Source organism: Pleurodeles waltl, chromosome 9, assembly GCF_031143425.1.
Source record: "Pleurodeles waltl isolate 20211129_DDA chromosome 9, aPleWal1.hap1.20221129, whole genome shotgun sequence".
Classification (NCBI taxonomy): domain Eukaryota; kingdom Metazoa; phylum Chordata; class Amphibia; order Caudata; family Salamandridae; genus Pleurodeles; species Pleurodeles waltl.
Window position 1 is genome coordinate 1,104,401,457 of NC_090448.1, and position 15,915 is coordinate 1,104,417,371.

The 15,915-nt window shown below is 42.8% G+C and overlaps 1 protein-coding gene across 1 annotated transcript in view; it reads left to right on the plus strand.

The window, feature by feature from the left end:
• RAD51B (RAD51 paralog B) overlaps positions 1-15,915 on the plus strand; it is a 259,728-nt gene that overhangs the window by 110,171 nt on the left and 133,642 nt on the right. Inside the window, exon 3 of the mRNA XM_069207689.1 lies at positions 15,104-15,217. Coding sequence (XP_069063790.1) covers positions 15,104-15,217 — 114 coding nt within the window. The remainder of the gene's footprint in view (positions 1-15,103; positions 15,218-15,915) is intronic.

The window sequence follows — 15,915 nt, forward strand, 5'->3', positions numbered from 1 at the left end:
GTTTCCAAAAGTACTGTCTCCAGTCTGTCACTTAGTTTAGAATGCAATTCTCCTCCGAAATAGAATGCGCGATGGTTTTAAAATGTATCTTTTTTTTTTTTTTTACATTTTTCAGGTACACTTTACGTCATATAACTCGGACTGCAAGTCATAAACATACCGAGCAATTGTCTTATCAGTGTGTTGCATCTATAATAATACCCGAAAACGTTTTACTTTAATGTATATGGCTCTGAGTCATTTCGGTGGAGGGTCTGATGCGCCTGAACATATGTGAAATATATGATTGCAAAAGTACCGAAGAGAGGAAACTTCTTCTAACTATAGTTGTTAGAACTAGCCCGCACCTGTCCCATAGACCAGGATTAGCAATATGACACTAGTACATGAGTGACAGTAGTCCTGGGGCCAAGAGAGTGCCACTGTGGGCCCGCAGGAGGCATCTCCTGTCATGTATAAGAGGGATGATCAGCAACGTTCAGGTTAGTGCACAGCTGCGACAGGAGGTTTTTCAAGCTGGCTGAGATGGGGTATTTGTGCAAACCCTTAGTGTCCTCATGATGCAAGGGCAAACCCTTCGCCTATGCCTGGGTGTCCATGGAGCGCGCCCAGGTGGAGAAAGCAGGGGAGTTGGGTGACTTCCATCTACAGGTGATCGGGTGCTACACAAGGAGGTGAGCCATGTCTACAAACCATACCACTTCTTTTATTTTTTTATTTTTTATTTTTTTTTATTTTGCCGTAGCAGGTTAAGCAAGTACACCTCTCAGGTGTGCAACGCAGTGTGACCTGAGCAGGGTGCTGTAATTCTTAGCCAGTACTTGGAGAGTGATTGACATTCCCAGAACATATGTAGGAAGTCGGCATTATGTGTATGACAACTGGAGCAGTCAGCATCTGTGCCATGAAAGGAGAGGTTGATTTTGTGGGGGGTGAGATAAGCTCTGTGTAGTATGTAATACTGTGTGAGCAATAAGTGGCCATTGCGCCACACCAGCACAGGGTATGCCAGAATATTCTTTATCCATGCAGGGGTGGCCTAACTCAGTGTCCCAGTGCTGCCACACAGTGTGGTAACAGCCATGGAAGCAAAGGACCGGCAAACTACCGCGTGAGGTGGCTACCCCTTACATGCAGATATTGGATTGTTAGATGCATGCTTAGTTCCCACTGTATGTTACCCCAGTGTGCTCCTGATCGAATATAGCTCTAGCATTCATAATGAGTTGGCTAGCATGTGTTGTGGTTTATATTGATTTTCTTTCTTCTGTAAGGGAAAAAAAATAAACTGTTCGCCCACGATGATTAGAGTGGCTATTTTTGGGGAAAATACCCTTTTTTTGCGTGGTCATCCCAATTTGTTTGCTGAACTTTTGTGCTGGTTTTTCGACTGTACAGTGGAGCACTGCTGTTCAGTGTAGGTGGTCTGATCCCTAAAATATGTAGAAATTAGCTAATCTCTGATTGGTGTATTTAATTCTCCTATAACGCCATAGTATATGGTGTAGAAACTCTGCGTAGGGCATTGAAAGTTAAATGCCACCCGTGGACTGTATAACTTACTGTGCAATCCACTAGTATTACAAGGAAAACATAGCTTCAAACCTAGTCTTGGCTGCTGCAGTTGAAACCTGCAGTGGGACTAGTTAAAATAACCATTTTGGTAGGTAAAAACCTCCTTTTAAATATTGTCATCCTTGTTTAGGTATGTGGACTTTCTGCACTGCAGTGCATAATTAAACAGTGCTGCAGTTGGAGATCGAGAAATGCCCTTGAAAATGGTAGAGAGGGCAGTTGGGGTATGATGGTGGGGAGCACCACTGGGGGAAAAAAAAGCCAATCACTGCGTGCAAAGTCATGTATCAAGAGTGCTTCTCTGGTTGCTCTGTGGTGATATGTCCACAAATTCCATAAGTAGGCCTTCTAGCCCACAAGGTAAGGTGCATGGTATTTGAAAATGAAACATGTAGACAATTGTAATTAGGATGCCCCTACAGTGACAAGACCATGAAAGCTATTTTCACTATGGTAGGCCTAATTATCTTATGTAGAGAGCCAGAAACAAATACAAATTCTTAAACTGATAACGTAAGAAAGAGAACAGCTAGAAAAAGTATGAGACCACTGCTTATAATAGTTATTAATATCAAATTCACTGGTGAAGTCAGAATTTCAGTAAATATTAAGGAAAAGTAAGTTTTAGGAAGTTTCTCTGTCTTATTTTTTCAGTATGATGAAGTAAATTGGCTCTCCAGCTACTTCAAGACAGTGGGCCAGATGTATCCCGGTTTGCATTTCTTAAATTGAGAATTTTAAGAAATCGCTATTTTAGACATGCAAAATGGGATGTATCAAAATTGCGGGTCAGTTTCTTAAAATTTGCAAACGCAATTTGCGAGTAGCAAATAACGAATCGCAAAAAAAATTGTGAATTGGTATTTGAAAATCGCAAATTGTGAAAATGGCAAACCGGAACAGCCTAATGACATCACAACCAGGAAGTGAGTCAACCCATGCTGTTTCCAGGAGCCACACCCACAGGAGCAGGCAGAGAGACACAGCTGAGCACCAGGGATGCAGCTTTGTGAGTCAGCCTGGACCAAACATCAACATGGCCAATGATGGGAATGTGAAGGAGAAAGGAGACAGGAAGCGCAAGCTCAAATTCAGTGAGCAAGAATTGGAGGTGCTCACTGAGGAGGTGGTCAGGAACCATGACAAACTTTTTGGGAAGAACACACTCCAGGAAAGTGAGAAGAGGAAACTGTGGTCAGAGATCCAGACCAAAATATGCGCAGTGGGTGTTGCGCAGCGCTCTGTAGAGGAGATACGTAAATGATGGTATGACTTGCGTTCCCGTGCCAAAGAGAGGGTAGCCAGCAAGCTAAAGGAGGCAAGAAGCACTGGAGGAGGACCACCCACCCAGACACCATCCACACCAATAGAAGACATGGTGGAGTCCACACTGCTTCCTGAAGTCGTCAGTGGTGTCACTGACATTGACACCTCAGGGACACCCAGCACCAGCAAAGGTAAGGCAGTAATGATGTGTATCCCCATATGTGCATGTACAAATTCCCATTAGAAAATAGCTATTAATTTGATGCATTGTGATAAGTAGTCCATGCCACTTCTTACATACAATGCCACAATGCCTTATGGGAGTGGTAATCCACAACCCTAAAGTGCAAATACCACATATATAGCACGTTTTTCGTACTGCCACACATGGGAACACACTACTCATAGTGTTACGATGTTAGTGTACATTTATTACTATTGTGCAACATTTTGTGATATATTCATAACTGACATGCTGCACATTGTTGTTGCAGATGTCCCGGGCCCTGCTGCAGCAGAATGTGGAAATGTGGGGGATGTCGAAACACAGCCACAGTCCGACTCAAACACCAGTGAGTCCTTCAGGATTGCACCAACTAGACACAGGGCAAGGGTGTTACCTCTCCCACAGTATAACCTGGACTCAGATGAAATGCCGGAGGAAGTCCCACCACCCCCAGAAGTTAGATCCACAGGAGGACAGCAGTCCCTGCCCCATCGTCAGTCAACTCCCCTCAGGAGGCATCACGAAGCAGGCAGAGAGTGCACAGATGCAGGAGAGGGCCCATCAATCTTTGGCGGCCTTAAAGCTTGCCTGCTGAAAGTGCAGTGCCTGCAATACAAACACATGAGGTCAATGCAAAGGCAGTTGGTGTCAATCGATCATAACATGGGCGCAATACACAGGCAGTTTGGGTCTCACAATGACAAGATGGGAGTACTGCACAAGCAGTTGGATGCACTCAATAAAAACATTGGATCAATGCACAAGCAGTTGGAGTCTCTGAATGAGGGACAGCAAACAGCAGCAGAAAACACAAAGGACTTGACAAATGCCATTAGGGACCTCTGCACTGAGATTCAGCAGGAGCATGTCAGCCACCGTAGGCGCCATCACCAATTTATGGGAAGGTTCGATGGGTTCTGCAGATTGGTCAATCGGCTCGCTAGCTCAACTGCCTTGATTTCACGACGTGCTGTTGGCATACAGGTGGAGATGGCAAATAAACAATGTTCTGGATGCAATGCTGACAACACGCAGTGCTACAAATAGCGAACTGGCTGGTGGGGATAGTGAGGAGCTCTCTAGCCTCAGCAGTCTTACAGCCCCTGTGATGGATCCTAGGCGTCGCAGTACCAGACACAGTACTGTCTGTGAACCCGCTACAAGAGGTGCGAGTGAGGCCACTGAGCACTCAAGTGGGGTGCGTGGACGTAGGAAGTAATGTTGAGGGCTACAGGGGACTACCGTAACATGTAGTAATACAGTTATACTATGATGCTAATAGTGTGACACTGTTAATCGCACATGTTTGCCTATAGTGCATAGCTATGTCCTATTGACACATGTTACTTGAGGTCTTGGTAATAAAGTTGCTAACTACAGAAATATATAAAATTGAAGTGGTGTTGTCATTACTTACATCAGAAATGGTTGCGTGTGATGTCAGCATGTGTTGGCCTGCCCTCTGCTGTACTACTCCTGTCTACTGGGTGCAGGGGTGGTAAGGGATCAACATCCTCATCTGAGTCTGGCTCTGTGGGTTCCACAGGTATGCCCCTTGTTGTTGCAATGTTGTGCAATATAGCACATGTAGCCACAATTTTGCAGGTTGTCTCTGGGCTGTACTGTAGTGCACCCCCACCCTTATGGATGCACCTGAAGCGGCTCTTCAGCAGTCCGAAGGTCCGCTCCACCACACTGAGGGTTGCCCTGTGTGCAGCATTGTACCTCCTCTCTGCTGGCGTTGCAGGGCTCAGGTAGGGCGTCAGTATATAGGTCCGCACTGCATAGGCACGGTCTCCTGGAATGAACAGAGAGTAAAATTAGTATTTGTGATCTGACGTCACATTTACATCAATGCAACATTCTATAAATACTAGAGTTGAGAACCCACTTGATTCGTGTTAGAAAAGTAGACTTGCATGTTGCAAGCAGTCAATAATTCATCATGTCCACATGTTGTGATTCAGGTACATTTATTGGTTTCCGTCATGGAAAGTGCAGAAAAGAACAGCCTTAAAATAGTTCACGTGCAATAGTTAATTCCCAACATGGGAGTAATCTTGAAAGTTGCAAGGAAAAAACAGTCTATAATTTATGAGCATTCGTTGATATCCAACATTGGAAAAATCTTGAAAGTTGCAAGAAGAAAACAGCCGACACGTGTTTTGCCCCTCGTGGTTTGTTCACCTAGGGCTTTCTCAAGGCTGCAAGTGATGGAGAATGGGCAAGCCAGGTTTTAAAAGGAACCGTCCAAATATTATAGAATAAGAGACTAGTGAAGGTCATGCAGGAACCTCACCCATCAATACTAGTGTTCGATAGACTAAGCAAAGAAAGTGAAAATGTGAAAGAAAAAGAAAACCTGAAAGTAAACCCAGTAAACGAGTAATCCCATCATCTAATCTGAAAGACCGTTAGAAAAAAGGCAAAAGAGTATTATTTACTGTGGTTCCTTCCATGTTAATCAAGACTGATCAAGTATCAAGAAAACCTGTACCAATAATGGAGTTAGAAGACCAGAAAATCTGTGAAAAGATGAAAAGATAAAAGTGGTGCTGGCACAACGTAATAGAATATAATACAGTATGAGGAGAGACGATCCAGGGTGTCCGGATAGTCCCACAAAATTGGTCAATCATACACTCCTTTATAAGATTATTCAAAGAAAACGAAGAAGAGTCATACCATTGGAATATTCATCTCAAAATTTTCATGATAGAAATACAGGTAGTCTAAATACAAGAAATATAACAAAGATAAATTACTAGTATGGATTGAATGTTATGAATATTCCAGAAGCAGAATAACTTTTAGTAGTTGGATTGACAGTATATACTCTAAAGTGGTTATAACGATACAAACGGTATATGGGGGTGTGCTAAATATAGTTTAAGTTGCCCAAAAGTACAGTAGTAAAAGGGGTAGGATTGATATTGTAGGAAAAATGTATCTGGCAATATCGTGTAGATCTGACGGTCATCTCGAGTAAGTTGCCGCTATTCATTATCAACAAAGTTTTTTATTACAGTTTTCTGATGATGGAAACTTAAAAAATCATTAAAAGTAATTTATGAAATCATAAGAGAAACCGTCATGGGATAATCTAGGCGATTGATTACAAGTATAACGATATAACCATGTCTCCTGTAACTCACCCGAGTTCTGCAACAAGTGTCAGAAGAATAAACACAGGCTTGGAGAAGCAGTGTGTTGATTGGGTGCCATGTTGGATGCGCCTAGGAACGCGGGCAGGCGTATCATGGTATTTAATTAGGAATTGGGGCCGAGCCATACATTGTATATGCCATTTTTGCATTCGCAAACAGCCTAATTTTGAGAGTCGCACCGTTTGCAAATGCAAAAATGGTTGCTACATCTGGCCCAGTGCTCCGTCTAGAATGAGGTGTGAAATCCCTTTCATGAGGATCCTCTAGGCTTACCTGAACGGGATGAGATGACTCTAGTTCAATGGAATATGCAGGGTGGGTGCTGTGCTGCTCCTATTTACATTGTTGTGAACACTATGGCAGTTCCCTAACAAGTTTTTATTTCCATAGTTTATCTCTATCAGGCTGCTCTGTTTTCATTCCAATCCTCAAACTCTCTTCTCTTTCATAGAAAGTGTGAAGTAGTCAAGACTTGCGTAGAAATGTTAGCTTCATGTTCCCCTGTTGTCTAAGCTGACATACCATTATGTCAAAACAATTCATGGTGGAAAATGTGTGGTAGGACTGTCACACTAAAAATTACACCAGTTTGAAGTACAAATCAGCCGCAGTAGTAGGAGGCACCATGTAGATTAGCCATGTTGTGACCTTGACTGTCATTGGCACTTTGTGCTTTCTTGGTGCTATTTTAATTTCAATAAAAAAAAGAAATCATATTTCTGGTTCTCTTTAATGGAGTTTTGTCATTTTGGTGTCACTTTCAAAATCTGTTTTTATACATTGCAGCAGCATTTGTTGTGTTGTGTTTGACTTTTTAACTCTTTGTACTTCTAAATGCTTTATACATTTTGTTTAAGCTAAGCCTGTCTGGTCTGTGCCATAACTACCCATGGATTGAGCTCAGATTTAAGTTACTGAACGGTTAACTGGACCTACGAAGATAATGACTTCATTACTTGTAGTAGACACCAATCCTCCCCAATTTATAAACTATGTTCTCACTATTTTCCAGGGAACAACTGTCAAAACAAAGAATAAAAAAATTAATACATGCAAAAATAATTTTAAAGCAAGTTTGCAAACCTGGCCCAATGGTATTGAAAACATGGACCATGCCAGTTGTGTTGGGACATGAAACTGTGTGCAGTAGATTATCAAAATGAATTGGAAATTAGGTTTTCAAAAGCTTCTAAATCTCAGATTGAGAAAAAGCTGTTTTTGATTAATTGGCTCTAACACAGAGGTTAGAGGTACCTCTTTCTTAGTTAACAGGGCGATACCCGTGTTTGATTTATCAAAGCACATATGTACCATATGTACTTTAGATAATGAAGCACTTTCAGAGACCTTCATAAGGGGATGATAAAATGTAATTCCACAACATTTTGATATTTTGAGCAATTAAAAAAGATACACAAAGACCTTAGCCAACTTACAACAAGATTCATTTGTTCCAGTTTTGTAGAATAAATATCTTGGGAAGGTGGTGGTCCCCTGGGCAGCAGAAGGGGGCCAGGTGGCCCCCGCATATTCTAAATAACACAGCCCTGGGAAGGTGGCGGTCCCCAGGGCTGCGGGAGGGCACGTGGCCCCCTGCATATATTAAAATTTAAGCCTTGGGGAGGAGGTGGTCCCCTGGGTGTGGGGGCGGGGGGCACAAGACCCCTGCATATTTAAAAATAAAGGCCTTGGGGAGTTGGTGGTCCCGGAGGTTGTGGGGGATCTGGTAGCCCACCCCACACATTTTTAATGCCACCAGGACCTGGCTCATCTAGAGGCCTATAAAAAACACAAACACGGGAGCCAGTACTTGTGTTTTTTGTAAAAAAAAAAATTAAACAAATTGCAGCAAATGTGCGACAAAAAATAATTTTAAAATGTTTTTTTATTCTGGGGGGTAATAACTGTCCCACCGGTGCTAAGGGGTCAAGGTGTCCCTACCCTGGCACCTTTTTTTTAATTTAATTTAATTTTACTTTTTTTCTGGGACTCTGTTGAGGCAGAGTCCCAGGATTGTTGCCAACACTTACTGGTTTGAAGTGTTGGCAGCCAATCAGAGCTGTGCATTTCCCTGCATAAGATCGTCTTTGTTCAAGAATACTTGGCGGCCAGAGGCATACATATTTGAATTTCCATAAATGTCTAAAAAACTACTGAATTGATTTACACCAATCAACAAAAAGCACAATCTGTGTACCAACAGCCACCTTTCTGCCAAATTTGGTGTAATTCTGTCCAGTGGTTCAGGCTGTAGATGTGTTGACAGATCCTATGGGAATTAACATGGGAAACGCAACATTTTTTAGGCCACTTTTTCTCCGCACCCACTTCACGGATCACCCCAACACTTTCCATGCGCACCAAGAATCACCAGGCCACTTTTTTGGAAAGTCTTGTGAAGAATCGTCAAACGGTGGCAAAGATACAGGCAAGTCAAGAAATTTGTTTTTTATGGAAACATGGTCCTAACTATATAACTCCCCAGTGGTGGTTGCCACTGGGTAGTTATAATTAGGGCCATGTTTCCTTAGGAAATATATTTTTCTGGTTTAATATCTTTGGCACAGTTTGACAAATCTTCACAAAATTTTTGTCAAAAAATTATCATGTAACCTAGCTCCTTGCTGAAAAGTTTCAGGGTGATCATTGAAGTGAGGGCTGAGAAAAAGGCAAGTCCTAAAACGTGTTTTCCCACACAGTTTCTACAGAAAAATTTAACAGTGATACCGCAAAACGGAATTACACAGTGATATGGTTGAACGGAATTACACCTAATTAGGCAGGAAGCTAGATGTTGATATAGAAAGTGTGCTTTTTGTGAGATGGTGTAAATCAATTCAGTAGGTTTAGAGAAATTAATGTTCAAAAGTTGATTATTTCACACTGTGGGGGATCCACATACCCAACAGATAAGAGCTGATAAACTGCCATGATGCCAAAAATGATGATATGGCAGCCATTTTAGGGCTCAGGTACTGATTTCCTTGTCTTGAAAAGGATTTGAAATAAAACGTATGAGGGGGGCAGGGTAGGAATATCCGGAGTCCCTTAGACTGGTGGGGCGGTCCCAGAGAACCACCAGTGGCCAAAACCATTTTTGACAGGTCTCCTCAAATAAAAAAATAAAAAATATATCTATCTATCTATCCATAAAAGCATGAATATGAAATAAGCGGAGGAGCATTTTATTTCTTATTCACTGCTCTAGCTGGGGAGTGCTACATAATGCCCTGCAAGAGCTTATTTCTTTAAGATTTTTTTATGCTTATGGTTGCCCTTGAACGGACAGAGGTACCATCAAGCTCTTTTGTGGGTAAAATGCTGGGGCTGCAGGGGGGCAGCAGCCCCCTTGGGAACATTTATAAATGTTGCAGTAAGTCTCTGGGATTATTTAATTCATGACCCCAAGAGGGCTTACCATATCTTTTAAAGCACACCGAGCTAGAGCTTTATGCACTTCAACTGGAGTGTGGGTTTCTCTTGTGGTTAGTTCAATGGCTGAATTTTGGGGCTTAAAGAATGCTCATAAAAACATAGTACATGTTCATGGCTATTTTGTTGAAAAAATATTCAATTAAAATATTTGTGACAGGGATTAATATTAATCCTTGCAATGTATATACACTGAAATATATTGGGATATAGTTAACGATACATTATTATTGATTTGACAAAGCCAATAAGTGAGCTTTATATATGTTGTTGTGCCGACCCCTTGATAAAATTTTAAAAAAACTTTTTAACTTTTAGTGGTCTGACCCTTTGACAAAGCCAGTACTTCTGCCTTATTTACCATTACCAAACTATTATTAAGCACACTCTGCCATCTCAGATTGGATTTAGCCATATGCAAATCAGTCTTGACCCTGCTCCAATGGAACCATCAAGCCCGAACTGCGAGGCCTGGTGTTCCCTGAACTGGAACATAAGCAACCTAGGACTAGTTTTACCTAGTTAGAATTAATCAGCCAAGTATAGCTGGGTTCCAGTGACACCATCTGCATGAGACCCATGTCCTGATGCACCCTAACTAGGGTGAAGTGGGCCTGGGGTTCCTTGTGTTCCAGTCAATACAAGAGACCCAGGTAAAAATGGGGACCAAAAAGTGAATAAGCTTTGATTAGTGAATGGTCTTGGTGCCATATAAAAAGATTATTTTAGCTTATTGCTTGCTGAAATGCTTTTTCCCTTTGGTTTTCTTTTGAGATCACATGCATATGATGTTTAGAAATAGTGAATTCTCAGAAACTAATAATTCTGCCTAAGTGGAGTCCAGGCTTGCTATTATAATCTCTTTTCTTACTCTGCTTTTAGTATTCATCTTTTCTTTCTCTGATTTCATATTGGTTTTTGAAGGAGGCTGGCTCTCTCTGTAGTGTGCAAAGTTAGGCACACTGTGCATAGAATCCAGGCAACCACACGTTGGTTTACAGAGGTAAAATCTAGACCACCTAATACTCTAAATTTAGGTGGTAGCTTGGTCGAGCAGTTAAGCTATTCTTTGAGAAGTGTAAATAATTTGTTGTACTCACAGTATCAATAAGCAAGACACACTCAAAAGTAACTCAAGACCAATTTACAAAAATATGTCAGATTTTTATCAAATCTTTAAGACCAAGATCATCAATATCAGGTAAGTACTTTTTAAGTTATGATTTTTTGAAGTTTCGCAAAAATAGTATTTTAGTGTGTAATTATGCTCCATAAAAATCAATAGAGAAATAATTTTAAAATGAATATAAAAGACAGGGCACAGGATGGCCAGGTGCAGAGCGAATCGGTAAGCCAGGAGCTGTGCACAAAGGTGCCATTGGAAGCATGGGGTAGGTCACTTTGAGGGTCGCTTGCAGGGACACTTTGGTGGGAGGTCCTGGTGGTTTCTGAAGTCCCTCAACTGGGACTTCCTTCTCATCCTTTTTCAGTCTGGAGCTGGCTGTTCTTCTTGTTGTCCACTGTTAGGTGACCACTTCCTATTGCAATGGTGTGGTTCTGCTCCTGGAGGGCACAGTGCCACCAAATTTGGCACACTTGCAGGGTTTGTTGTCAGTCTGTCTGCGGCATCCAGTTCCTTGGTCAGCAGCCGGTCAGTGACGTGGCCTTCACTTGGTCTATGGTTCTTGTTTGCAGGGGAGTGATGCCTTCACTCTTGAGGGAGATCGTTCGTGACTTTTGAAGTTTGGAGGTCCTCTGGGGGTTTGTAGATTCTGTTCAATATCCAAGCAACCCCTCAGCAGCGACTGTCGAGTCTGGGTGCAGCAGCCAGGGTTTGGTGCTGCCTTCTTGGTGCAGCATGACTTCAGTTCTCGAGCTTTGGGTCTTCTTTGTTGCTGGTCCTCTTTTGTCCATGGAATCTGATTTTCTGGTCTAGGGATGCCCACTAAATACTGTATTATTGGGTGTTTAGGGGAGTACCTAGAAGTGACCAATGGGTCAACTACCTTAGGCTGGCTACACCGACAAAGTGACCACTTACTATGGGCACAGGTCACTTGCCTACACCTGATTGACTATTTTCCTTCCATGCAAGATGGAGGAAAACGAAATGGAGGGGTCACCTTGCATGCAACACATTAGGGGTGGTGCAAGCTGGGGCTGACCACTCCTCCTGTCCTTTGTGTTGTTTCCCACCATTGCTTCTGCCCCGCCAAAAGAGGGGGGTTTGCAATTGAGGCAGCAGCAGGCTTGGGGGGGTTACGTTCAAGGGCAGGATCTCTCAACCCAGGGTTCCAGAATCTTGTCTGGCGGTGGCAGGCTGGCAGTGACCGGTCAACAACCATGCCAGGGTGGTTAGGTTTTGCAACTGGCACCTCTAAGGTTTCCCCTGGGTATATTCTGTAATACATCCAATACTGGTACTAGTTAGAATTCATCATTCTGAGTTGTTTGATACCAAAACAACCCAGGGTGCAGAGTAGCCATCATGTAGCTTTGAAACTCAAACTGATCAGTGTCCAGCACAAGTATTAAATGGCTGCTCCGTTCACTTACTATGTCCCAGGTTCGGCAGGGACACAGTAGGGGCATACTGCTCTTGCATATATCCCCACACATAGAGTATAGTGCACCCTGCCATAGGGCTGGAAGGCCTGTCAGAGTGACTTTACCATTGTGTATGCAGTGTGAACTGGACAGAGCACACAGGCTGTGTGCCATGTTGAATTATCATTTTAGGAATACATCAGAACACTTAGCCTGCAATGACAGTGTTGTGTGCTTCTGGAGGCATGACCCTCAAGGGTTGCACAATCCTATCTGCTGCCCTCAGGGGCCTACCCTTAGTACCCAAGGCCCTGGGTACCCAAGTACCATTTAGTAAGGACTTGTAGTGGCAGCTAAATGTGTTGCCAATTGTACAAGTACATTTGCAATTTTTTAGGGAAAGAACACTGGCACCGGGGACCTGGTTAACAGGATCCCAGTGTACTCCAGTCAAGTTGCACCCAGAAACCTAGCAAAATGTGGGGGGTAGTGCAATGGGGTGCCAGTTCCCCACAGTTTAGTCTTTCCTTCTGTGTTTATGGTGAATTGGTTTATCTTAACCTTTTTCATTTAGAGGGGCTTGTTCTCCAAAATCAATCTATATTTACATTTCTGAAGATTGTTGTAGTATATTTTTCATTATAATGTGCTATATTAAAAACAAGTGCTAAGGCCCCAGCTTGTCCCCTGCCACCCAGTTCCTCAATGCTGTTACCTTGATGCCTATTGTTAGACCTGGTATCCTTGGCATGGTTTCCCCTCAACGTTTTGCCATCAGACCTCCTGTTTTTGCTGACATTGGTTTTGCTGGCCTTAGGATTCTGCACACTTTACCACTGAAAACCAGTGCTAAATTGCATGTTCTCTTTCTGTAAAACATGGTAACACTGGCATTAACCAACTGGCATAATTAATTTGCTTATCAGTTCCTAGTAAAATGTACTATGTGTGCCCAGGGCCTCTAACTTAAATGCTACTAGCTGGAGCTGGACACTGCCTCACTTAAACTGGAATAGACTGTGCCCTGTACCCAGACAAAGGGGCGCATATCCCCTGTAGTTAGTCTAGTGATAGAGCAGGGAGGGCAGGACATACATATGCACTTCAAAAGCATGTCTTTAAGTTCTCCCCCACATCAAAGGCACAACTGGGTATAAGAACTGGACGTCCGACACCACCACTTCAGTACACTTCTTGGTCTGTAGATACTCTGCCTTCCAAGAAGGACTGCTGTGCTGGTGAAGGGCTGGCATTCTGCTGGACTCCTGCTTTGCTGAGCTGTTGCCCTCTTGCTTGGGAATGAGAAGGACTGGACATGCTTCAACCCAGAACACATAGTGACTCCATGGGCTTCTGGCTGGGCTCCCGATCTGAAGTCTCAGGGACATAAGACTTCCAGCCAACCTGCTGTTGCACCTGAATTCTGCCAGCTGTGAGTCTACCCTGTCCAGTAGTGCCACCCCAGTTCTGGAACCTTGAAAGTGGGCCTAAGGTGCTTAATGGTGGAATTGGTGCATCCTTTCTGTTGAGTGGTGCATCCCTGAGCGGGGCTGATGCATCACCGCTGCTGCTGCATGGATTGGTCCCAACGCAAAAGATTTGCATTGTGGCCACATTCCGCATCTTGGGTTAGAAGCATCGCCTTCAGAACAGCCGCTGCACAATGCCTCCCCTGATCAGGTCCCGACACCTCTCACCGATGGCTGCTTCGACTCTGCTGAAGTTCTGCATCATAGCCTCACTGCTCATTGGAAACGATGCATGGCCTCAACTGCACATCGCATCGCATCCCAGAGACCGGCCTTTGCATGGCAAGACCCATTGATCGGATTCTCTGTGTCATCGCAACAGGACCTCACACTGCAGCTTCGCAATCTCGCAGAACCGGTGCATCACATCTGCTGCGTGACACATCTTCGACTCTGACTCCACAATGATGTGCAATCAATATTTATGGTACTTTTGTTGAGCAGGCCTAACTGGGTCCCTGCAGCCAACTCTACTGATTGGATTTTTGCCATTTTGGTCTAGTTTTATTTATTAAATTAACTTCTAGTTTTCTAACCTAGAGTGGGATTATTTTTGTATGGTATTTTCACTTTTTTACCATTTGAAGTGTTGCATAAACACTTTACACATTGCCTTCAAATTAAGCATGACTGCTGTGTGCCAAGCTACCGGAAGATGAACACAGGTTAATTTGGGGTGCACTTGTTCTTTATGCAGACAAGCATTGTGGTTGCTGCTTGACCAAGGTTCATACCCCAGACATCCAAAAAAACCAGTTTCTGACACCTGTGCAGCAAAGAGGCTGGCAGTGCACCAGAAAGGTGAGCTAAGGTCGAGATGAGGCAAATTTACTGTCAAGTAGTGGCAGAGTTGAAATGCTATTCAAGAAGTTAGAAGAGGATACCAAAGCTGGTGGGTCAGTGGGGAGTGTCTGTGTGAAATCCAGTCCCTTTGTGGCAAGGAAAGAAGGCTGGATAAATCCGATACTTACAAGTTATTATCTGGCCAGTAATTCCATCATTCATAATGAGTTATCTCTGGAATATGGGTATCAAACGCGAGGCCTGGATTAAGAGCTTTCACAGAACAATAGACATATGTATCATCATCTGACTTTTTAGAGCCACCTTATTCTAAGGCAATGCGACTTCTAAAAGCAGCTATCAAATTGAATAGAGGCAGGAGTTTAATATCTACTTCATTTTCAGCAATGATGATGAGGTCCTTGATACGTGTAAATCAGACATGTTTCCTTCAAATAGTGTATCGACGTATGAAGCATGTGGATTGAAGTGTCAGTCAATACATGTATAAAACGTGAAATATTTGAGACGCCGCTCGCGCAATGAAGATATAAAACAGCTTGCTATTTATCTTATAGGACATGTTGTGTGTGTCATTACTGGAACTCATGAAAGTGACTGGCCTGAGTCCTCAGAATGTTGGAAAGCTCATTATTACTGTAAGCAAGGCTTGTGCACCAAAGATGCGAACTGTAAGTTATATTTCCATTTAAGTTAACGATATAGTACAAAAACGTATTACTGCTTCCGTAAAATACCTGTTCTGTTTAAATGTTTTAAATTGTGTAATATGGCCGACAAATTAAGTGGCTCGCGTACCACAGCATGAATTTCTAATGCATAGGTATCATGTCTTTGTCCTTTGAGATTCTACGTGTGACATTATATATGTGGGCTGAATAGTGCGATGCAGGAATGATAGATCGCGAGCTCTCCATACTGAGTATATCAGTGACTTTAAACTGTGGACCAGATCTATGGCCGAAGAGCCACGCCACGTGCTAGGTGGACCTTAATATGTCATAACAAAAACATGGAAATCTGCTCTGTCTTTGTACAGTATTAATACATTTGTTTACTCGGATTACAACTAAAGTGTTAGAAAACAAAATAATCTCCCACAAATTCACGTGTATTTGCAGATTATATCAAACTCTGCAACAATAACCTTTCCCAATGCACTGTTCATACAGTGATACGATAACATTAGTATAATCACTTGTGACAAATACATCACATTTGATATCATGAATGAGCTCACAAGACCCAATCAATTTCTCTCTTTCACAGCGGATTATTGTAAATGGAAATACAGTTTTGTTTTTATGTGTTCATCACAGGGTCACTTGGACCAACATTGTGGTGCCGTAGCCTGCCAGCTACAGTTTAA